Source organism: Lepidothrix coronata, unplaced genomic scaffold (genome assembly GCF_001604755.1).
Source record: "Lepidothrix coronata isolate B3197 unplaced genomic scaffold, Lepidothrix_coronata-1.0 Scaffold42, whole genome shotgun sequence".
NCBI lineage: Eukaryota > Metazoa > Chordata > Aves > Passeriformes > Pipridae > Lepidothrix > Lepidothrix coronata.
In genome coordinates, this window is record NW_016690222.1 from 3035160 (window position 1) to 3061386 (window position 26227).

The window sequence follows — 26227 nt, forward strand, 5'->3', positions numbered from 1 at the left end:
GGAAGGATGTCCTATTAGATATAGAAGAATAGATAAAGAAGCGTGCAAGATATTAGATTCATACAGCCAACATTTTGATGCTTAAATGCATTGAATTGAATCTCACCCAACTATACCATTTTGGGAAAGATGAAATTTAAAATGCAAATCATAAAATAATGCTGCAAACGTATGGTAAAACATGTAGCACAGAATCCTGCAATGGGAATATATATGTTTGTAACTATGGTCAGTGAAGACATTTTCACAAAATGTGCTAAGCTGGAAGGGACCCACAAGGATCATCAACTCCAATTTTATGATTTTCTATGATTCTCTGAGGCTAAAATTCAGCCAGGGTGCCTCCATCCAGTGCAGGCAGACAGGAGTAACAGGACAGCCCCAGCCCCAGACATTCGGCACCTCCCTGGTGCCCATGGCTGGGGAGGGGAGGGGAGGGCTGTGGGGAGCTGGAAATGAATCCTGGTGCAGGAGGGTGACTCAGGGGCTGACGTGGGGTCCTAGGTTGGGAAAGTCAGGACTGCTGGTACCACCAGGGCCCTGACACTTGTGTTAGTTCTCAGTTGGCCGTATTTGTATCAGCAGTCATTTTTTTGCTTTCATTGTGCCAATTTATGCAAGATTAAAGGGTTGATTTAATTTTTCAATTGCCTTCTCTCTGGAGAACATAAGTTCTCCACACAAAGTGACAATTTTAAGGAAAAACAAAACCAGAAGCTAATTCTGTCTGAGAAAAAAAATATGTGAAGATTTGGGTAATTAAATTGGTGGTAGTTAGATTCATAGTTTAATTATATGTGTAGCTGAAAATGTTTGTTCCGAGCAGTTGAAATCAAGGAATTTATGATGTTAGGAGGCATTAAACTGTCCTTCCTAAATCTGGTTCTTTATTCTTCTCTTTGAGATATATATTCTCACATGAACAGATTAAAAGTATCTTTATGAATAGAATACCAGAACATAAATTGTAAATTTACAGTTGCAAATTTCTGTAACTTTAAATATACCTTTCATTCCTAAGTGCAGCATTTGGAGTTAAATAGTAAATCAATATGGGAATCAAGCAAGAACAAAATTATTCAAACAAGTAATCTGGGGTATGATTAACATTTAGAAGCAAATAATATGCTTAAATTTAATATAAGTAATAAATACTTAAATAGAGGCAAAGAAATTACTTGTTGTGAGTTTATAAAGCTGCTGGTGCTTCAAACTGGATATCAGCCTTTCATAATTCAGCTTCCTGCTTAGACTCAGGCTCATTCCTAAGATATCACACTAGTTTTATGGATCTGATTGCTTTGAGGTCAATGGAGCTATGACAGAGGAAAAAGTGGTATAAAAATATTAAATACTTGCATCAATTTTATATTTCTTACATCTTGCTCTGACTTCACAGTTAGCAGAAACCTGAAACAGTCATCGTAGCTGAGAACATATGAAACACATAGGTTTGAATGTGAGTTGAAAGAGGGAACTAATAAGCAATTTAGCTGCCATTTTATCAGTCTGCAGATGTCCTCAGTCCTGAGTTTTGGCTTCTGATTAAAGGCAATTGTCCATGCTTTTGCATCATTTCCTTTTAACACTCTTATGTGTAATTATTGATTGATTTATTTAATATTCCAGTTCGGTTTATGTCTGTGGAAATTTCATGAAGGCTTGCACTTTTCAAGTAATATTTCGAAAGAGGGAAATGGAAAGTTTCAGTAATTGTTGAGACCATCGATTATAAGGGGTTCTGTACTACAGAGGGCATAAAAACTGATCCTCAAAGCATTCTATACAAAATAGAAATCTGTAAAGTGCAGATTATTTATGTCATTTGGCATGTGCTAGCTGCACATCAGAGATTTATAAATACATTTTTCTGTAGATGTTTGGTGTTTACGGTTTGCCAGTGAACCCGTCGGGTGCTGTGCTTAACTAATAATAATTTTCAAGTTACCAAATGTGTTTTCATATGCAGGAATATGTTGATGGATATATGGACAATTTCATGGGTGAGATGACAAATAGTTCTTAATGTTTTTAGCAGAATAGGAATTTGTTTTAATCTCTTTACTTTTTATTTATGGGATGGTTATTTGTCCATTACCTTTGTCTCTAGTCAGAGTGCAGGAATTTAATATAATCCAGGACTTTTTCAAAACTCACAGATACGTGGTAAAAATAGATTACAGTGTTATGCCATGTTTTACAAAGGTCCACTTACAGAACAGGAGAAACTAAAGTAGAAATGGTAAGCATCAGAAATACATTCAGGAATACAAAAAAAAAAAAAAAAAAGAAAAGAAAAGGAAGATTTTTTTTTCTTGAAATTATTGCTGCTGAAATGTGACAATCTGAAATTACTTCTTACAGACAGCAGACTGTTAAGATGTGTCAGTATGATTCAATATTGCATGCATTTGACATTTCTGAACTCATTGCTGGAAAGCATCATGCCGAAAGTAACATAGTTTTTAAACACTCTCTTTTTTGCTAGTAACTTTAGGATCTGTTGTATAATCAGCTAAGCAGGATCCAGTGAAAGTCTGAACTCTGAAAAGATTGAAAACTAAATCAGGCAAGTCTCTGAAAAACAGACTATACAAAATATTGTACTGGGAAGAGGATGCAGCAGTGGATGACTAGTAACACTTGAGCATGCATGTTCTTCATAGCATCATAGAATAGTTTGAGTTGGAGGGGACATTTAAAGGTCATCTAGTCCAGCCCCCCTGCAATCTTCAATTAGATCAGGCTGCGAAGAGCTCTGTCCAACCTGACCTTGAATGTCTGCAGAGATGGGGCACCCACCACCTCTCTGGGCAACCTGTTCCCATGATTCACCACCCTCATAAGGAAAACATCAAGTTTTAGACATTAAATTCTAATTTGAAACACAGAGAAGAAAACAGCTCTGAACTGCAAGTCAGGCCTCAGGTCAAGAAGTTAGTGAGACAGAGTTGATACATTTGCGGTTTGGATGAGCTGGAAGATGGAGATGTAAATCCCAGTGAAAAGGACAGAAAAATGCTGTGCAGCAGTGATTCTGTTGTAGGAGTAGCAAGGACAACTTTAAGTGCATTAGAACAAGAAACAGAATAAACACTGAGAGCCAAAACATGGAGAAAATAATAAGAGAAAATTAAAGGTGATACATGTGTTGTGGTCCTACAGGTTGAGGAGAATAAAGATGCATTAACAAAGAATCACTTAGAGCTAAAACTCACACATTCAAAATGTGAATATCCTTGTATGCAAGAGGAGGGAAGAGATGGGTGAAAAGAAACCTATAAGAATATCATAGATTTTATTGAATGTGAAGAAATCTTAATATTTAATAAGACAAGTTGTTAATAGAAAATTCTTACTATATGCTCAACACTGGGCCACCTTAAAACTTGTCTACTTTTGTAAGGGTTTGCTGATGAAATTGTGTAGATGGTACATTCTCCAACTGTACCTCCTCTAAATGGAGATAAAACATTTACCAGCAAGAAGCTGATTTGAATATCATTTAACTCTCTTCCCTAAGTAGGAAAAGTTATACTGGTACAAGACTTGTACTAATATAATTGTGTCTATAGCATGTTTTTTGCCTTTTTAGTTGTTACTTTCAAGTGCAAAGGCTTTTCCTTCTATATCCATAAGACAGATATGCCAACAGAAGTTGTGAGTGTAGGCCATGTCTCATTGGCTCTGAGTAAAGCCACAGTGCTGACGGAGATTTCCTGACATGGCCAAATTAATTTGTATCCTTTTAATGGCAGTCATTAAGACTGACAGGTAGCTATTTGTAGTTGCATCAGCAGAAAAGCAGGTTGTTAAAGATCATAGTTCCCATGTTCTGCAGAGAACTATGCTTTTAATTCCTTGTAAGTAATTTTCTCTGTTCAACAGCAGATGCTTCAATTTATGGTAAAAAGAATAAAGCCCAGATTGCTTTCACAGTCTGCACTTTCATCCCTTGTCAGAAATTAGTCTGGTAATGTACGAAAGTGGTGTACAACAGCCTTGGATTTCATCATCAGGAAGGTAACCAGAGTCTGAACGGGTCAATAAAGTGCATGGCAGATAGCAAGACATATTCTTTCTTATTGGCTGGTACAGATGTGAAAGTCTGTAGTGACTGAACATTAATCTCACTGCAAAGTTCTGGCAAATCATTCCCCCGCCTGTGTACTTGGTTTGCGTATTAACACGTGTGGATAACAACTACATATATGTGAAATGGTTTATATTTATGACAGCCAAAATAAAAGTGATCTGTGGGGCCTCTGAAATCCTTCAGGGAATCAGGGAAAACCTGTATTATGCTTAGAAATGAGTCCAAACCTGGTATGTGAATCAGAATTCAGCTTTGGGCAGCTCAAGTGTTTTGATGTGAGATCCTCTTTTAACAGGCTTTCTGGCTTACACTAAGGGTTGGCAGTATCTGGCAGACAGTGCTGCCCTTTTCATCTTGCTTTTGTTTGTAGTCCTTTGGGAAAAGGGCTAAAATATTCGGAATATAACCTTTCTAAGTGTTCTTGGTAGCACACTCAGAAATGTGGAAGGATTATTTGACAGAGGGCTTTCAGCATTCTGGTGTCTGCAGAACCACGGCTAATCTTTCTAATCTTCTTTATCTGAAGTAATCTGTATGTTCTATCTTCTCTTCGTGTATGTGTCTTATGCCGAAACTGCACTGACAGAAAGCTCTAAAATGCTTGTTTTTGTTTCTTTCCAACAGCTGGCTGTCCAGATTCCTTGATTAAAGAGCTTCATCACTTCAGAATTCTGGGAGAAGAACAGGTGAGTTAGCATCTGAAAGGCAGCATCTTAATGTCATGAAAGATAGTCGCTAATGAGACAGTTTCATCTCTCTCCAGGGAGACAGAGTGTATCTCATGACCCCCAATGACCTGAAATGTGGGGGAAAAACCACACAGGAGTTCTATGTGAGAGTTGGGTTTTTTTCATTCTGTCCGTCAGCCTTGACAGGTCATTAATTGGTACATCTGCTACCTGCCACAGTTTTTCAGCTTTTGACTACAGCAGTAAACAGACTCTCTAAAGCAGCAGATAGACAAACAGTCTGACTAAGGGATTGGCACCTACAGCTACTCATGATATTATCCATCTCTTTTTGTGGTCTTTTCTCTCTTTTAAAAGAGTGCTTCTCATAATTATAGCTGTGCTTTGCACTCAGAAAACTATTTCTGTGGAGGGACATTTGCATAAATTAAGTATGCTTTAAAACACAGGATGGTCAGTTGTAATTTTGTCAATAATGAAATTCACATACAGAGGTACTAAGAAATGGTCTTAAATTCTGAGACAGAAGTTGAATTTTCAAATGCTCGATGCTTCCGAAATTCAAATTGTCCTTGCCTCTGAAGTATCCCTTCTAAGGTACTAGTTATAAAGCCTGACTGCCTGAGATAGAGCTGCAGGTGCTAGGGACCTAGTGACTGAAAGCTCAGCATTAGTGTGTTGTACATGAGAATATCCATGTCTTTTAATGAACCAAGGGACTTGCACAAGGTTGTATGAGGGCTATGACAGAGGTAGGAGCAACTCCTGAGATGTCAATTCAAAATCTTATTTCTTAGTTTTTAGATGAGATTATATTGTCTAGAACACCATGTTGCTTCTCCTTTCCCTTTTTTATTACAGTAAGGGCTGCTGTTAACATTTTCTAGACTTCCAGTTTTCCTCCACCAGCCCCCCACATCAGTTTTTATAGAGTCACAAGCCAGGTTTCTCAGGGACTCAACTTTTCCTCTGTAAGAAGGCAGCATAAAGGGCAGTATGGGAGGGTCTATCTGACAAGAACTGGAAAAAAAAAAAAAGACAAAAAAACAGACTAGGTCAAAGTTGATACTTCCAGCAGGAATCTGGTGAGATGGAAGACTTGGGAAGAGGAAATAAGAGAAGTTATGACCAGAATTGATGGGGCCCAGACACTGGTTAGAGCTACCTGAAAAATGGAGGGCAGAGTATGATGAAGCCTGGTTAGACTAAGAGATAGGGTTGGCTCATGGAAGAATCTAGGAATAGAAACCAGAATGATAAGGATAAGGGTATGACAAGGAGCTGCGACCAAGGACTGGAAGGGAATGACCAAATATGGAAACTTGCTTGGTAAATAAAGGAATATCTGCACTTAATGAGCTGCATGGGGAGGTGAAGCTAAGCAGAGTAGGATGAGTGGTACAAAAGGAAAAATTTGAAGGAAAAGTAAGGAACAGCTAAACCAAGAGACTGCAAGTATGAGAGAGAGGGCTGAACCAGACAGACTTGACAGCTCCACTGGCAAAGCTCTGGAGTTGTAGACCTTAGCCTGACTAATGACCACTGACAGAGCAACATATTTTAATTGATGGACTTTGCAAGTAGTGACCATTGTCATGAGGCTTGAATTATTCAATTAGCCCATACAAGTTTAAAGAATATTGAAGTTATATTCTGTCCCTACAAAAGCATTGTTATAATGAGTTTACTGAAGACCACAGTAGATTTTGTTTGAAGTTAGCACACACTTTGACAGTCAGGAAGTAAGTTAGTGCAGAAACTAAGATTAAAAAAAATGAAAATACATATAAATGAAGAAAGAAAGGAATTTCGGGCAAAATCCTTATTCGCATGACTATCCATTTATTTCTTATATTTATTTAGTTAGATATTTGCTTTTTAAAAAGATCTGAAGTGTGTCTTTTTCTGTTATCATGCATACTAGATAGAAAAAATTATAATTAAACACTATTTTATTCAGACTGCTTACAACTTCGGTATTATAAAACATCATTTATTTTCTTCCACTCCAAGCAATAGCCAAAGAATAATAGGGACATATTCCTGCTTCATGTCCAATCTTGATTTATTTTGAAAGTGCTTATGTGTTTAAGGCCAGAATATAAAAGCAGAATGTACTATTGTGATAATCTGTTCTGATCTCCTTTAGAATACACATTACATGACTTTCTTGGATTAATTCTTGTTTAAACTGGAGTATATTGCCTAGAAAAACATCCATTCTTTGTTTACAAATCACTTGCAGACTTTAGATCCTATTATACTTCTCAGTAGTGAAAGACAAAAAATCCCCAGCTTGTTTTCTTCCACCACTCTCCCAGCACCAGCATGCTTCCTATGTTGGATATCTCCCATTCCTCAGTGTCCTTTGCATTTCCAGTTCCCTTTGTCTGTCACAAGGCAATAGGTGATCATCATAATAAAATGTTACCTCAACCTATGAATGCAGCTCAGAATAAACCACCATAGCCCTGGAACAGGACTAAAAAAAATTGCTTAAACACAAAAGGGATTCTGTTTGTCAGTCAGACTGTCAGCTAAATATGTTTCAGACAGAAGGAAGGAATCTTTGAGTTTAAAGTGGAAATTCCCACTGGAACTTGTGGGTTCCAGTCAAACCAGTGGCTGCCCAATAAGAAATATAATTTCTCTTCTAGAGATTTCTATTTGTTCGCCTAAGAGGTGTCTTAGTGCTTTTGGACATATGTGGGCATAGCTCAGATTCAGCTCAGAAGCCATCACTCTGCTTCCCAGACAGAAATCTCACTCTGTGCCATTGTGGGCAATAATGTGTTCCTAGAAAAATAACTTTACATGTGACTGTGCTGAAAAGTAATTTGTTGCTTAAACCCAGTTTGCCAGCAGTTCAGATAGTCCTGCAGCATGAACTCCATGAACTCAATGACCCATGTTACATATCCATTACTTCATCTTCTCAAACTGTTACAAGCTTTATCACTGATGTTCTATGTTCTTACTTTTCTTCCAAGTCACTGATAAAAATTTTAGATGGCATAAGGCCAAGAATAAAAACCTTCAGGACCTTTTTGGAAACACATCTGCTAAATAATTATTGCCCATTTACAGTTATATTTTAGACATGCCAGATAGCTAAGTTTTCATACCCTTAATATATGGCGTGTCAATTTTGCATCACACTAGATAATTAATTGAAATGCCAGACAGCAGCAAGATAAATACCTTAGTCTGCTTCATCAACTCTCTTACCTTTATCAACCACATTTCAGTCAAATTAAGACCAAGCAACAAATCGCTGGTCTCTACCTTTTGTTCACTGAGTATTTGTTTCCTGTACATGCTGACCATATAAAATGTTTGTTGTTGTCATTAGGAGAGAAAGGTCTTGAGTGGCTTTCAGGATCAAACCACATGAAAATGTGTCTGCTTGTCTATCTGAAATATCTTTATATAAATGTAAGCATTGATGGAAAACTAATGCTGAGAAAAAAAGGCTATATGTTTAACTAGAAGTGTGAAGCGTTGCTGATTAATATTTCCTAAAAGGAGTTGTGTAGTAATAAAACACTTGTTCTAATAGTCAAACTTCTTGGTAGTCTCCTGGACACGTAAAGTTTTCATGTCTTCTGTTCCCTGAGGGAGTGTATGTCACAGGGAAACGCATTCCAGCTGGAAAGTCTATCTTTTAAGGTTTAATTGGTGGCGAAAAGATGGTTTTATAGGAAGACGTAATCATAGTCTGTGTGGTGAAGTAGAAGAGTACAAGCTTCCCTGGTACATGATACACATTACGGATACCTAACTTACCACATAAAACCAGCTTCCAGAGAAATTAATATGCAACACAAATAGATTTAGCAACAGATTGCTACGCCACTTGATACTTGACCCTTTGAGGAGGTGCCAGAGAGTCTGAGCTAGGGAAAATCTCCAGAAGCAGCTTTAACTGCTTTCTTTTGGACCCCCTTTTTACAGACTCTCACAGTCCATAAAGGTCTGTACAAGACAAAGACAGTCTGCTGGACATGCAGTCCCAGGAAGGGTAAAGCCTGAAGCTTTCTAATTGCCCATAGGTCTGCTGAGCTTTCTCTTGCAATTTGATCTCACTGTTCATAATCCATCTTTTTCCCCACAGCATAATGAATGCAGCCCAACCTACTGGCTAACTGCTTCATTTCATAAGTAACTGAGATATACTCAGGATTGGGATGAAAGATTTATTAAGTCAGAAGCTACTGAGAAATAGCACAATGTAAGAAAGTTAGTCTCCTGCAGTAGCCATTTGCCCTGTCAGGCTGACTGTCTCTGCAAGTAAATGTAAATGGTTCTACAAGCACTGATAGTACAAACTGCTTACAAAAATATGCTAAAGATGCACTAAATATGGGCTCTGTCCAAATGCAGTGGAAGGCAGGTAATTCAACAAGCCAATGCCAGAGACAGCAGAGAGAACACCTTAATTCAAACCTAAACGCTACAATATATCAACATAGCAAGATGACTTACAGTGGACTATTACGGAGTCTCCCTAATGACTCCCTGAGAAACTTTCCTCTTGCCCCCAAAGTGATTAAAAAAAAAATCTTGTTTAATTGTTTAAATGTAATATTGCAATTCATGAATAAAATAGCAGCTATATCTGAAGGATGGAAGGGAAAACCAATAACACAGGAGCAAGCAATTTTCTGCTGTTACCTGAGTGCCCCCAACAGGTCACAGCACAGATGAAGCAGATGACGTGCTAGTGGCAGGAAAAGAAGCTGCTAAGTAATGTATAGCTACACTTCTCTGCTATATCATCTGCTCTGACAACTTTGCAGAATGTATCGGCCAGTTCCTTGATATTTTGACAGGGCAATGATCAATTTTAACAGATTTCTCCTATCAGCTGCTACTGCAACTCATATCACTGCTCACTTTTTCCTTAGTAGTGTTGTGAGCATTTATATCCCTGGAATCTGAGCAAGCCTGAATGGGGACACTTCCTCAGCCCCCAGCCCCTCACCCATTTCCTTGCTAGCTGGGGAAAACTTATGCAAAGGAATATCCTGTTTTGGAAATCTGCAGATGCACATTGAAGATGCTCTTCAATGGTGATGTCAGCTTGTGCTAGTTTTTGCTGTGAGCTGTAACTTTAGGAGATATGAAAAGTCAGTATTAAGAGCACACAGTGTGGGCAGAGATCATTTAACATTAATAGAGGTTTTGACAGATTTTATATACAATATGTGTGTCAGATTTTGTATACAATATGTGTGTATGACAAGGTTGATTATTTTTTATGCTTGCAATATTTACTAGAGGAATTTTTTTTCAAGTGTGTGCTACAGAATATTAATATAAAGTCAGTCTTAAAGTAATTGATATATATTTACTCATTCAGGCAAAAGTAATGTCATGTGACAATTCTAATTAATTAGCTGAGTTTAGTGCAGGAAACTGTCAAATATGATCAACAAAATGCTTCTGAAGCATTTGTGGGTCAAGATTTTTTGATAAGTACACTTGGAGAAAATATAAGCTACATCTCAATAATTCACATCAGTTAAAGAGCAGAATAGATTTTCACTGAATAATTTCTCCAGTTCGTAATTACTAAAACAGAGCTATTTTGTTAGTATTCTCAAATCTGTGTTTTCACAAGTAGACTTCCTTACAGCTCTGCTGCTTCCCGCCCAATCCCCTGGCTTCAGCTACTACTCAGTGTTGAGCAATACCTACACATATCTCTCAGTTTCTTCCACTTTTCTGATTATCTGATTTCTCTCCATTTTATTTGGCTCACCTTTTGGAGCTGTCATCACCAGCGCATCATTCTCTCTCTAAAACTGAGCTACTGCATTCAACTCTTGATCCTCTTTACACTATGTAGTGATTTGACTCTGGCTGGATGCCAGGTACCCACCAAAGCCACTCTTTCACTCCCCTCTGCAACTGGACAGAGGAGAGAAAAAAAACAGTGAAGGATTCATGAGTTGATAGAAGAGCTGGGAGAGGTCACTTACTGATCACCATCACAGGCAAAACAGACTCAAAGTGAGGATATTACTTAAATTTATTACTAATAGGATAGAAGCAAAAGAGTGAGAAATAAAATAATCTTAAAAACACCTTCTCCCCATCCTCCTTCCTTCCATGTTCTCCCTCCTCCCTCCCAGCCGTGCAAGGGAACAGGGAATGGGGGTTACAATCAGTTGTTGTTTCTGCCATTTCTCAGGGAGAGGAGTCCTTCCCCTGCTCCCATTGGGGTCCCTCCCACGGGAGACAGTCCTTGATGGACCTGTCGGGTGTGAGTCCATCCCTCAGGCAACAGTTCTTCCCAAACTGCTGTCCTGTGGGTCACTCCTCCATGGGGTGCAGTCCTTCGTGAATGAGCTGTACCAACGTGGGTCCCCCACAGGGGCCACAAGTCCTACCAGGGAAAAACCTGCTCCAGCATGGGCTTCTCTCTCCACGGACTGCAGGTCTCCAGCAGGACTCTGCTCCTTCTTGGGGCTCCCATGGGGTCACAGCCTCCTTCGGGCATCCACCTGGACCAGCACGGGCTCCTCCATGGGCTGCAGGTAGGTCTCTGCACCCCAGCGGTCCTCCATGAAGCCACCCCTGTAGCCACCCCGCACTACCAAAACCCAGCCACAGGAATCCACTACACACCACCTTTTTTTTATAGCTGGAACTACAAAACAAATTTTACAGTCTTACAATTTTATATGACTACTGATATGCCTCTCTTTTCTTCCAATGTTAGAGCTGCCTTGAATGTCTCCTAACCAGTTTTTGATGTTAGAGCTGCATTGAATGTCTCCTAACCAGTTTTTTCCCTGACTTCAAAAGTAATTGGGATCCATGTGAGTTCCTCAGTTTTGTCTCTCCTGGATTATTAGAACTTTATTCTTTTAGTTCTTGTCATAAGGATATCTCTACTTTCTTACTCTTTTTTTAAGTTGCTGTCCATGCACTAGACAAGTAAAAGTAATTTATTTTTGGTTCAACAGCTAAAATAAAGAATTAAGAGAATGAAAACAGAAGGTACTTGTGATCAAAACTAATTTAAAGGATATTTTTTCTTTCAAAACCAAAAAATATGTCATTTTTGGTAGGACTCAAATTTCTCTTACTAAATTCAGAGGGAAGATTTGAACCCCGATGTTCAGGATCTCAAGTGCATGTGGAAGTTAGGACTTCTTCCATCCCTTGGGTTGCTTTGATCTGCTTTCATGGAATATGCTTGTATTCATTCTTGTGACCTGAGAACTGGAATTCCTGGGAGCCGGTATCTACTGCAGTGAATCTCAGTTCCACAATTTGCAACAGCATCAGCTGAAGAGATTCCTTGCATCAGTTACAGCCTTGATGGTTGTTACTTGTAGGGGGAAGAGGAATGTGGATTTGAGCTCCACAAGGGTAAGAAGTAGCTGAATGTTTATCTCTAGCATTCAGTCTGTTCAGACTGATCCCTCAAATACCTGCTGGAAGACCACAAGTGATTTGTAAATACAGTGCTAAGTCCGCTTTCTTCGCAGCATCATGTTACCTCTCATATATTCAGTTTGATTTCCAATACAACCTGCCCCAGTGTCCTCTCTTCTGTATTTTCTATTTTCATATTCCTCACCCTGTGCTTGCCTTCATATCATTCTGCAAGCTGCAGTCTTTCTTTTTGTTTTTTTTTGCCCCCTTCTCTACTCCAGTTTAATTTTGTCTGTAAATTGTGGTGCATTGGTCCAATTAGGAGTTTCTTATCGAAATATTTTCTTCAGATGACTGCCTTACTGAATTTTCCATGACTCTCCAGTCAAGCAAATTCCAGCCCTTTAGAGGTGATTCTCTTTCTGGTGTCCTTTGTGGTGCGCCTGTGGGAATAAGAAGGAGCTGATGCTCTGAACTTGGTCTTCCAATCTGAGCACTGGCCAGCAAAGGAGCCCAGTAACTCAGGAAAAATAAATTAAGGATGCTCCATGGAGAGCCATGTCAGTCCATCAGTTTTTAATACATATTTTAGGTGACACTTCTGTAAGAATTTTTACTAGTCCAAGGGATACTAAGGGTTTTGTACTGTAAGTTGCCTAATTACATTACAGAACTAATTCATGGAGTTTTTGTATGTGTGTAATACGTATAAATAAAGTGCTTAGTCTACATTATAGACTAATAGCCTCCACAATCTAATTTTGAAACACACAGATGGTTATTTGATTTATAGGAGCAGTAAAAACAATCTGACTACAGAAAGTAGATTTTCTTTCCTCTGAGACTGTTATATGCAGTTAAAAGAAACAAGTAATTGAATTACATTTCAGAGATTAGAAATTTTGGCTTTACATCTACTGTTAAATTTTTGCCCAAAGTTCTCTGCGAGGCTACTAATCAGCAGATGCTTTTAGGTGTGAAGAGAAAAAAGGTAAATAAAGAAAATGATACCCAAAGGGTAAAAGCAAAATTAAAGTAGCTCAAGGCATATGTGCTGTGGCAGAGGAGTTGGGATAGATGATCTTTTAAGGTCTCTTCCAACCCAAATCATTCTATGAGTTCATGATGTTAATGCATAATTTGCAAATTAACTGACACGACGAGAAATACTTTTGTGTTCTCAAAGTGTATTTTGCAGGAGTTTTGTGCATCCAGGTGCATTTCAGTTTTGTTTTAGTATCTGAATCTCAATGTAAGTGAAAAGACTGCAATCCAGTTAAACCTATTATTCCTGTGTCAGCCCAATAATTTCATTATATTATCCTTGATTTATAACATCAGCTAGTTGCATTTCCACTGGTTTAAAACCCAGTACTGTTCTAAGACTTGAGGGAAATGATTCCCATCTGGAAAGTGGAGAAAAAGGAATAAATGCTTACTATTATCCAGTTTCTGTGTCTGTGTCATACTATAATTTATAATCTAAAGGCCCTGACAAGTCTTTACAGGCAAAGACTGCACAAAAGAACTTCATTATATGGTCAAAATACCATAAGTAGAGCTGGGAGTTTTTTCCACTTGAAATTTTATTTCCTGAAAAGTACAGACTTGGACTGACTGGGACAATTCACAAATTGTGGGGAAGATTCACAATGGAATGCAGTTTTCAGAGAAAAACCAGAATGTTTTACAACTACCTTGTTCATATACCTTTTGCTGTCTTAGCACCAGTGATTTAGAATAAATCATATTTTTGAAGTTGTTTTTTTTTTCAAATAAGTATTGTAAAATATGGTTATTTGGTGAATCCAGCAACTACTTGCCTACCTGTATTTCTGAGGACCTTATTACAGTAGCACATAGATGCCTGACATGCTTTACTCAAAAGCTGCTTTCTAGCAGCAGCAGACGGCTGGTGATTTCTGTGTAATTTTATCCTGCTCATTACCATAGTATTTGATGTTCTCATGACTATTAATGGCTTTTGCCTCTTAACATTACAGTGAAAGCAGCAAGTATCATTCTTCCTCTTTACAAATGGGGAACTGATGAGAAGCATAGATTAAGTGACTTATGTGAAAGCCACAGGAAAGCTGTGCTGCTGCCAGGAATGAAATCAGGTGCCATGAATGCCAGTTCCATCAAGTTCCCCATATATTATACTTTTTGAGAGGTTTTCCTAAAAGTAATTGGAGATATTTTTCTTCCTTGTAGTGTGCAAAACCATTTTGCACATGATGAGTGCATCTCTAAATGGGAGGCATATTGATAAAAATTGAGTAATAGATACTGTGAAATACTTTGAATGTACAGAAGAGTTAGATTAATCTTTTAATAACGGCTCTTTACATGTTAGATACCTAGCCTAAGTTAGTTTTCTCAGCTTCAACTATAGCACTTCCACGAGGTGATTCATCCTACCTATCTTAGACATCATATGCAAGTCAGGACAAATTCCCTTATTGAGATCTTGTTTCTTATTCATTTGGAGCCTATATGACTTGTTTAGGTTAGATGTTTAATTTTTGAAGACCTAAAATTCTGTGAGGTGGTTCATAGTCCAAGCTGTTTAGATACATAGACCTTGGTTTTAAGAATATCTTATGCCAGGTGAGTTAGGATTAGAATTGTTGGAACTGAAGCAGCTATTGTGAGAGTCACCTAATTTCCGGTGTCGTTATCTAGCAAGGTGTCTGATCTCTCATTATTATTAATAGAACAGGGCACTTCAGGGCTCAGTTCTTCTCATGCTGATGTACAAATCAAAAAGAGAAAAGATGAATCGCATCCTCTCTCTCTTGTTATTTATAAAAGTCTATGCAACCAGTGCAACTAAAGCATCATCACTGCAGAAATCCAAACTAAATTAAATGAATCCTACTTTAGATCTCCAGTTGAGAGTCAAGCAAACCAATGGTGTAATATCCTTAAATATTTCATCCAGACATTTCGTCAGAAGTAGATCATGGACTCCAAAGACATTTAAGAGCTATTGAAAAATAACTTGCTTAGTGCATATTGATTACATCAGTCTGGTGTGATATGTATGGCAGTGGTATATAGGAAAAATGCCTCTAATAGCTATAATCTGTCACTATATGCAAATAATTAATAATTTATTAATAAATATTTTGGTCCTTTACAAGTCTTTTATAATGCACCCTTAGTGTAAAGTGAATAATTTTGTTTCAGGCCACTGAATAAAGGATATAAATCCACATATGTTGTGTATAATTGTGTTATGGCAGCAAACGTGTATGTTCTGCTACTGTGTGCTTCAGTCCATTGCTGGGTTTTAATTTACCAAGACACAAGGAAAAAAGAAATTGGAAAATGACATCTTATGATTGTATCTGGACTTTGAAGTTAGAAAACAGGCTGGTAACTAGATGTCGATATGCAAATACATTTAGTAGGATCTTTTCTGTCATCACATTGGACCTTTTTTTTTTTGCTTTTATAGTGTGAAAATCACTGGTGAGAGTGCCATCCTGATTTGGCATGAGTGCTATCCTGAACTGCCATAAAATGTCTAATCTGTTGGACAGAATGCGATAGCTTTGTCCATCTTGCCAGTAGGTAAACTGGGCATTTCCTTTCTGTATCTTTCTCTAACAAGACAAATTGATTCCCATTTTACCTAACTTCCACTTTTGTGTATCCCAAAAAAAATACAGAGGAGATGGGAGGAATCTATCTTTCCATGGCCTTTAATGTTAAGTTAAGGGCTGGAAAGCATAATCTTTTTTTTAGCTGAGAATTTTTAATGGAAATTCTGGCAGAATGTCAGCTACAGTGTCACTGGTGTTTGCCTTCATAATGAGAACCTGCTAACAATCCCACATCCAGCACAAAGTTCCCTCTTAACCTTCAGGTCCAGTCTGTCCCCTGAAGAAAAATTAGGTCAACAGCGAGTTTCACACCTGTGATTACCTGTATTTCTGTTCAAGGCCATCAGAATGACTCAGAGCACTCAGCAGGTATTTAGTGCAAGGATCACAAACTGCTGAAAATTCAGAGCATCGAACATTAAATATTTATGCCATTTCTCTAGAGTCGACTATAATAATAACATAGCAAAACACCAGTTGACTTCTTGAGCCCCCACAGTCAAGGAGACACATCTTGTAGTTTTCTCAAAATATTATTATTATTTTCCAAATCCAAGATTCTGTATTCAGAATTTCTGGCGGTCATTTGTACACTGAGTGATATTTTGAAGTCTTTTTCTCCTTTTAGATTTTGCCTTTCTTTTGAGAGGAATTTTGTTTGGATTTTTTGTTAATTAACAAAGGTGGATACTTTAAGTCTGGTAATTTGTTTTTCTGTGATGAAAGGGTTTGTGTCTATATATTATAGTCTTTTAAGAACACTAATATCATTTTTTAAAAAGCCATGTTATGGCAACATTTGGAGAAGAATCTTCTTAAATGTACCCAGAAAATACGTATTAGAGCCATCTTCGTAATTTAAAATTCTTCTTTGTATGCTATGTGTAGAGATGTTGGTCCTAAAGCTTCCATTTTCTTTGTGGGATTTCTTTGGAGAGGGATGTTGATTAGAGAAATAATTTTTTGTTTGTTATCCCTCCAAAAAAAGGGAACAAGATTTTCATAAGCAGTTATGGGATAAAAGCTTATGAAGCACTAAATACTGTTGTGAGTGCTCTAACATAAAGCTCTGTTTTTTTCCTTTAGCACACCATAAAGTCTTCTCTCAGAGAAAATTCATACCTACTCTCTTCCTCTTTGGCCTTTTGGATTTTCCTGTTTTCTTTGGGACTGTTAGAACCAAATGCTTTCATTTATTTCTCTCCACAATAGACCAGACTTATAGGCAAATCTGAAGCCTGGTTTACAGTGGTTATATAGCCACTAGTGTGGAACCACACCAACACAGAACCCTAGAGTGGATGTGATTTACATGGACACGGCATGATTTGTACTTGCTCAGCTTATCTCTGGGTGAAAGCAGGGTAAATTAGACGTGGGAAAGTTATTGCAGTGGCATCAATCATTTTAGAACCAGCATTTTTTTCAGTGAGTGTAAGCTGAGTATGTTAATATTGTTGTGTGTCAGTGTCTCCATTGTTAAAATGAAGGCATTTCCATGGATTTTTAGGGTATTAGGATGAAATTAGATGAAAAGTGTAAAAAAAAAAGAAAATTTCCAGGGGAGACCAAAATATACGTAGCATTGAAATAAATTTATATCAGAGAATTATTTTGTTTAATAATCTTATTTTGTTTAATCATCAACTTAATGATCACCTTACTTTTAAAATAAGATTGACTAGGCAAATTTTTACAGCCCTTTAGCTCTAAAACATTACACTGTACTTCTAGCTATCGATCCTTGAAGATTTTTTTGTGTGTTCTTTTCATTCTGTATACAGCATTTATCAGTTATCTGTTGGACTAGTTTTATGATGTTTACAGTAATTTTTTATAGTAATATAAGAGTACTGGAGGTTACTTACAGAAACAGTCTGCTGTTTTCTTGGGTTTAATATCTCACGCAATTTTCTGGTGATGAAAATGACAGCTGTGAGCCAGAAAACGATGTGTATGATGTGAGCTGGAGTGGAGGAACACCCCAACTTAACGGCACTGTGAAGTTTTACACTTTTGACAAATAACCTGAACTTAGAATGTGAGACATTAGGACAATTGACTCAATTATGTGGACTAGCGTCAAGCTCAAATTTTTTGAGTTTTCTTTTGTGTGCTGTTGGAAGTTTAACACCAGTCTGTTGTGTTGCAGTACAACCGCTACCAGCGCTATGGGGCTGAGGAATGTGTGCTGCAGATGGGAGGAGTGCTGTGTCCAACGCCCAGCTGTGGAGCCGGTTTGCTTCCTGAGCCAGGGTTGAAGAAAATTGTGTGTGAACCAGGCAATGGAATAGGCTGTGGGGTAAGAATGTATATTTTCCTTTTAGCAGTGTGGGAAATAATTGATATTGTACAATGCTAAGGTAAGGGGGGAAATGTGGTTGGTATTTCTTCTTTTCCGTCAATGACTCTGAATTGCTCTTGATACCAGAGTGGGATACTGTAGCTCAATAAACAATTTAAATATAGCACTATGGCTTAGGAATGATGACTTCATCATGTAGAATATGTCCATGCCATAATTCTTTGCTTTATTTGGTTTAAAAAGTTGCTGAGTAGTTACAGTAAGAAATTGAACTGTACAAATGAAAATCCAAATGCACTTTGACTTTCTTCTCCTAGCACTCAGCAAAATTGAACAGGATCTTGAGCAACCATTCATTATCATATTAATATTTTCTTTATAGAAAAAGAAAAGAGAGAGATAGAATAGCCAGTTTGTGACACTGAAGTGACATTGCTTGTGCGTGTTAAGATACGTGATGAAAAGAAATATAAAAATATTCTTTTTTACTCATAAAAGTTACTTTTAAGCAAGGAGAATGCACAACTGATGGTGGATTTATGGAAATTAAAATCAGATAACACTTGACAATGTTTTTGCTAAGAGATCAGATCATAGGGACTGGTGAATTTTTGGCAGTAGAAATAGCTAGTACTTTGCAAGAATCAAACTCTGGGGGAAACAGATATACATAGAGACAAATCTATATGTAAAAGAACCTATTAAATGTTAGGTCAGAGTGACTAACTGATGGTTGTACTATGTGACTCTTTCTGTGGTTGGCACTACTGCTGAATTCCATGAAGACTATGAGAGAAGAGAAAACATCTATATTTGAAAAAATATTATGATGCTCTTTCTCTTGTCTTTCTTGTGGAAAATGCACTTTTTATTGCAGTTTTGATATTGTTCAAACTAATACCATGGAAGAATAGTAGTTTGCTGAACTAGGAAGTCACAGTAACTTCTCTTCGTCGGGTAGGTTAGCATCTGTCAACCTTGGTAAAACTTCCTCTCTACCCATGCAGTGGTGCATGTAAAACAGAGTACTAACCAAATTCACCGAGCAGACATGGGGCTATAAACTGAAGCAGAATCTGGAAAAGTAATAAGAAACAAAACTGAATAAACAAAAAGGAATGCCTCTGAATTCACTATTAGGGATTGGTTAAAAAAGATGAAATCACAAATAAGTTTTATTCTGCTCCCCACCTTAAGTGATGAAAGTCATACTGTGTTTTGCAGCTTCATTCATCATCATTCTGAATCTTCAAATGCCCTGTAAATAAAGTGTACATAGCATAAAGGATTGATATATTGCCTAGTTTAGCAAACTGCTCTGTTTCCTTTTACAGATTCTGTGCTGTGCTTGCTAGTGATCAGATCTGCAGCCTTGAGTTTAACTTCACCCTTTGTTTTGAATTATGTGACATCTTGAACATTATGGGGTACAATTCACTGAGGCTGAAATGAGAAGCAGGAAGTTGGTCTGTAAGCCAAATTTTGGTAAGATTAAGGCCCTTCCTCAGAATCTGTAATGGAACAGGGTGAAAATATGTGCCTTTGAATCTTTCTTTGTACCCTGACAAATGGTAACCTCAAGGAAGTTTTGTCACCGAAGACTTGTTGTGGTGTGGGTCCTAGCACTGAAGTAAGCTGCTGTTGATAAAGCTGGCTGAAGGTAAAGATCCACCTGCAAGCACACTAAGACAGTTAGGAAAGCTCTTTATTTTTACTCTGTTTTATGTAGTCACTTTGAGTGTTTTCTATTATTAAACTGTAATGTCGTTTTTCCCAGATAAAACCTGGCCTTTTTTAGTGTGAAGGCCTTCCAAAAATTTTTATGAAATCCAGAAACATCCATTTCTGAGCTCAGCATTCCCTTGTCAGTTTACGGAATGATTTGCAAGCTCAAACAAAGGCACAAGATGAAGGACACCCCTACTGTCCATTCAAATAAAGATTGCAAAAGATGTCTTGTGATACTCACCTGTACAGCCTTAGATTAGAGATACATTCCTTGTTGAAGCCAGTAAAGAAAGAAATAAGGAAGGTAATGTGAACCTGAAGATTCTCTGTGAATATCTGCGTCATTCTCTAAGCTGTATTTTGGTTATATAGAGTTGCCTTTTGTAGTATTTGAACCTCTGTCTTTGTGTAAAGTTCATGTTACTAACAACAGAAGTTACACCTAACATCAACAGTCTGTTATTCACCCAAAAACCCTTGTAGAGAAATATTTGCTTACTGCACAGAACAAATTGATTGTTCAGGTCTGAATTGGCATATAAGGGTAGCTAACAATTGTCAAGTAGATGAGGATTTTGATTAGCTGGTGAGATGATTCAAGGGAAGGAGGAAGGACAGGTTTTCAGCAGCAAGTCAAGACAGTAAATGAAAAGGGTTTTCAGCAGCCATTTTAGAAAAGGAGAGGCTGAAGAAACCAAATAGAGAATAAGCTGGGCACCAGGGACTGAAGCAAAATAAATAAATATTGCGTTAGTCGGAGACACAACTGTGGGAGGCAGACCCAAACATGTAAGGACTATGACCAAATCCCCATATGTACCCTCTGCAGTCAGGCACTGCTATCTATTCAGGCTTTCAGGCAAAAAATAGAACAAAAAGAGAGATATAACTTGACTGAAAAATAGCATGCAGATATCTTTTCAATGGTTATGAATAGTCCTCACTTATAGCCATGTTGTGGTACCACTGACTGACCTCACTCTTGTCTAGTCTTTCATATTTTTTATCGTTAGCCATAAATATATTAATTTATTTACTAAGGTGTTACCATTATACACAGTTCTACCTTCATTACTATGCATCAGACCTATGTTACTAACTTCTATTGCTCAGCTATAAAATTTGGACGTATTTAATACTAGAAAACAGCAACAAAGCATAGAAGACAGTACGTATGGTACCAGCTGGACTGGGTACAGGAAAAGCTGTGGTAAACAAGACGTACAAAAGCTCTATGAATAAAACATTTTTGTCTTGTTTTATATTATACTGCCATATTATTTACTACATATTAAAGAACTTTGGAGTTAAAAACAAATTAGAATAGATCTTCAAAGAGGACTATACTACTTGTTTACTAAGAAGTCTGCCTTGGTTTCTCTACATACAGCTCAACTGCCTTGCAAAACGTTCCCTAGCAGTATCTTTCAGTGGGATGATAACTGACTGATGTGAAACTGCATTCCCTGCATCCCACCTTTTGCTCCACAACAGTATAAATTTTTTGCAGCGTGCAATATCAGTTGACCTATCTCTTGGAATGGGGTGAGATGGGAGATTATGGATAGTGGAGACAGAGCCTATGTTGGTCTTTTCCCTTTGAGCTTATTCATTCCTAGCATGAGCAAGAAGAAGAATGTATTTCCAGAGATTGTCTGTTGTTTGATAATCCCTTGCTAGGGGACCTGACTCTTGACAGCAAGCTAAACTGTACTAAAGGTCTGGGGGGCATTTTAAATGGTTTTAGGAATAAGCTGCCATAATTGATGTTTTTGTCATTCTTCATTCAGATCCCCTAATCTGAAGCTCCAGTCTGTGAGTACTCAAACTCAGTGTATTAAAAGTAAATTTTATAGCCTTGCAAAGGGAGCACAAAATCTGGGGTCATTTCACCTCCTTTATGCTGTATTTACTGTTCTGTAAGCATAGTGCATTGAAGAACATCAAGATTTCACTAAAGATGTGTTCCCTTCTAAGACAGGTGACATTTTAAGGCTGCCAACTACAAGAGGTCCCTGAAAAATGAATAAATACTACATCTTGCTTATAAATAGAATTCCTAGGTTATTTTATTACATAAAACAAAATCCCTAAGGCAATTTCACTCTACCCAGCAATTTTTTCTCATTGATTTCTTCTTGCATTCTTCTTCTATGGCTAAGGAAGCACATGTCAAAAGCAATTGCAGCATATTTGTAGGATTAATAATTGTCTGCCTTTTCAGAAAGCATAATAGAATAGAGGACACTCTAAAATAGTTACGTGAGAAGTGCAATATATATTCCTGTTGTTTGCAAAGTTCTTTTTTGTGATTAATCATCTCCTATTCATGCACTTCCTAGCATGCAAGTTTCATCTTCAGTAGTGTCTTTGTTAAGCCCAGTAATATGCATGTAGGCCAATCCTGAATAATTAGGGAAAATCTTTTGTTTTGAGGAGACAAATATGAATTATAAAAATTCCAAGCAACAAGTTCCTAACCACTTAATTCTGATAAATGCAGATGATGATTTTGTCAGTTGTGTTCGTCCTTCTAAACTTCTGTAGCAGTGTTGTTTAATTTAGGATTTTACATCTCAGTTGGAGTGGTATGTGAATGCACCTGTACTACCCCTGGAATCTGAACTAGCTTGCAAATACGGTTTTAGAACTGTTTCATGTATATGAAAGTGCATAAAAGTTTGTACGAGTACCCTACACTAGAAATGAAAAGCAGTTTCCACATCTGGTAGTTATGTCTTTTATTGTGAAGTTCATTTTTAATGCAATGCATTGTCATCATCAGCATGGACTTTCTTTCTGCAATTTCTATCCCTCAAGTCCGATTTTATAATGTTATTCCATACATATTGCCTGATCAAAATGTTTGAAAGTCTGACTAACCTAATTTTATTTTATTTTCTAACAAAGATGTAGGTATAAATGTTTGGTTCAGGACATGTACTTTTTTTCTTCATTAGTAGTACCAAAAGAATCTTTAATGTATTTAAAGAGAAAATAGGCAACGTTTAAAATACTTGGAGATACAAAGATAGTCGACTAGTGGTAATTCAAGACAATCTTTGAAGATACTTGCACTGAAAAAAGCCTTTTAAATTTTATAATCAGATGGATAAAACATCATGGATGAAGAAGGGCTGTGTGCGCAGTGATCTCAATTTTTCTCCCAGTTTTAAGACTGGAATGAAAGTTGAAGCAGAAGCAGAAATAAGAGGCTCCAAGGTTTTGAAAAACAGAGGAATAATTCAGAAAAGAGGAGACCTTGAGACCTTTGTGTCATTTGCGAAGCACTAAAAGGGAAATAGGAGATTGCTGCTATCTAGTACCCGTAGCAAAATTGAAGGGTTACTCTTTGTTATTACATTTCAGGTATCTGTCCTTGTTCCATATGTCATTAAATTTTTGCTTTTAAGAGAATTCACCAGAAAGGTATCACCATGGATAAGGTAATAGCTGAAGATATTGCTGCAATTAAGAAATCAACTCACAGCAGGAGTGTTTCATAACATTGTATAGGAAGTTTTTTCAAGGGGAATGAAAATGAGACAGACATTTTCTGTTATGGCTAAAAGCTGAGCTGCTAGCATTGCGCCATGAGCTCTAAGCAGTAATCATGTATTGCTTTCTTCTATTGAGTGGGCACTCTAGGCTTTAGAAAGTGGAATTCCATCTTGTTGACACATTATGCTTCAGTAGCTAAGCAAGTTGTTTCATTGCTAAAATATGACAGACTTTCTCAGGCTGACCAAAATTCATTTTGGATTTGTAGGGGTTTTTTTCTGGTACTGTTTTACATGGGCTAAAATAAACTGTAAAAGCGTGGGGCTTTTTAAGATGTAGCGTAATGTTGATGTTTTAATAAAGTGTTTACCCCAGAATTCCAGTGTACAATTAACAAGTTATGTATTGCAGTCAAGGTGCATTATTTCTATTGCACATAACTTGCAGTGCTACAATTCATTGATCTCGTGACTGATATGAAATTCAACTGTCAGCAGGGAGTGAATAAAGCAATCTAGAGAATGTTTCCACTTTTAATAATATGGATCATATTAGTTCATAGGACTAGCAAAAGCAAAATAAATGCTTCTTATACAGAGAATGAATGAATTACTTGCACTTGGTTCAATAGTAGAAGAATAACTGCTTTTTCCTTTACATCCCAAATCATGGAGAACTAGCTAGAAAATACTGTTAGAAAACATGTGATTCTCTTCCACTCTAATGGAACTAAAACTGAAACTTCATTAGTTTTGTCTTGCTAGATGTCTAGAGTATTATGGGATGACTCATATCCTGTGATCAAATTCTGTATCCTTTGCTTTTACCTGACTTAACTATCATGCAGGCATTTGGAAAATGGCTGTTGAACATACACATTACAAATTGAATGTGCAGTGTCTTCAGTGGTTTTGCTTGATTTATTATTCTGTGACCTACCCAGTAGTTCACCATTTAAAATCTGTCATATGTGTTCTGAGACTGGAGCAAGGAAGTAGAGAGAAGAGGTAGCTAGTTACCCAGTAAAGGAATGGAACCTGCTGATCTCTGTAATCTAGCATGAGAACACAGAGAGAAGAATAATGTTGTATTTGAGTCAGAGAAATTGTAGTAGAGAAAAGTAGGGTAAAATCAAGTTCTGGCTTGTAAAGATAAGTCAAAACTGGACACACAGACCTAAGAACTAGAGAGGATAAAACTGATCTCTGTGAATGTAAACCAGCTCAGATTGGGATTTTTAAACAAATGTTTTGCAGTAGATAAATGGTTCCAGTTTTACCAATTTGTCTGAAATAGGAATGAGCTAAAGTTGCAAGCATTTTAAATTAATTAATTAAATTAATTAAAGTAATCGAGGACTGAGATAAAATAGTGGGTGGGTTTAAAATCATATCAGTAGTTAATTTTATGAGTCTAACTAAGTCTTAGTCCTTGTAAACTGCTAAGTCACCTTGAAGGGTGCTAGGGATTTTCTTTTTAGAGATACCAAACACTCGACTTTGGCACTCATTCAGTATGCAGATTCCAGAGCCAAAGGTTCCTGGGCTTCAAATTTCTTTACCTGTGGAAAAAGAGCAACAACATTTTACAGTAGATGCAATGCAAAAATATGCATAATTTAAAATATCTACAGCTTACTGTATATTGATTTTAACAATGTAGAAAAACAGCTCCAAAAAAAATATACCTTCTTTGGAGAGATTCCTGTTTGTAAGTAGCCAATGAGTATATCATACTCTGATGCTTAGGCCTGGATTAAGTTGATCACCAAATTTGAAGGAGAGTCAAAATTTTCTCTCAGGGCTTATTGCTAGAGACTTGATATTCTATGCCAGAGTTGGTGGATGAGATCCGTACCATCTCCAGGAATTTGGGGGGCATTTCTCGCCTAGAAACTCCTTGTTGTTGCAAGAGCCTCAGGCTTTGATGACATCTTTGTCTATTTTGGTCTATGCCTGTGGCACACTACAGTTTAGTCTCTTGACGACTGAAGTGCTCTTGTCTAATTAAAATAATTGGGCTCCACGTAGCAGTATCTGGGTGATATTTAATGGCTTATAATGCTCAGGAGATTATATTAGATGAACTCATGATTCTATCAAGTCTTTAATATAATGGAAGTTTATATCTGAAGAGGACTTGAACTACTTTTTTATTACTACTCCTCTTCTCTTTAACGAAGTATGTAGAAATATGGCTGAGAGTCAGGGGACAATGTATATCATGTGACCCATCAGGAAAGACATGAGGTACAAAAATCAGAGAGAAGGAAAAATAAACTGTTTATAGGAATCACCAGTTAATTCTGCATGTCTGGAAAACAGAGCTCTGTCTTCTGACTTCATATCTCACTTACATACAGGGTAAGATTATTCTCCCTGTTGATAGTATAAACACTTTCACATGATGGAAAAGTGTAGCCATTTTAAATCAACCTGTATTTCCTTCAGCTAATAGATTAAAAAGTCTTGATTATAGCAGCCTACCTGTCCCGGACCACAAGAGGTACCTGAGCTTTCTTGCTTATGCAGTTTGTTATACTGATGGTAGTTTTCTAATCAATAAGATGAATACAAATGAATTTGTAAATTAGCAGAACTAGGTATTAGTGAAAGATTTGGTATGAATAAACAGATCTATCACTGAGTAACTGGAGAAGGAACAATAATGCAATCAGAACAGGATGTGCTGCTTGAGAATGGCGGCCACCGAGGGCAGCATTCTAATTGCATAAGAGGCTTCTTTGAGCAATCTAAAAACTTTCTGTATTTGAGCAGGAGACTGAAACATGGGCTGAATGCAGGAAATCACTCATAAATGAAAAGAAAAGTAAATGTGAATCAAAGTAAGCTTATTTATTGCCTTTCGTATGACATTTCATATGAAGGCCTCCTGAGGCACTTTGGAT

At 37.3% G+C, this 26227-nt stretch overlaps 1 protein-coding gene across 3 annotated transcripts in view; it reads left to right on the forward strand.

Moving 5' to 3' along the window:
- PARK2 (parkin RBR E3 ubiquitin protein ligase) overlaps positions 1-26227 on the forward strand; it is a 706473-nt gene that overhangs the window by 576656 nt on the left and 103590 nt on the right. For all 3 annotated transcript variants that reach the window (XM_017813699.1, XM_017813701.1, XM_017813700.1), the window contains exons 8-9: positions 4721-4782; positions 17938-18087. In XM_017813699.1, the coding sequence (XP_017669188.1) occupies positions 4721-4782; positions 17938-18087 (212 nt within the window). The remainder of the gene's footprint in view (positions 1-4720; positions 4783-17937; positions 18088-26227) is intronic.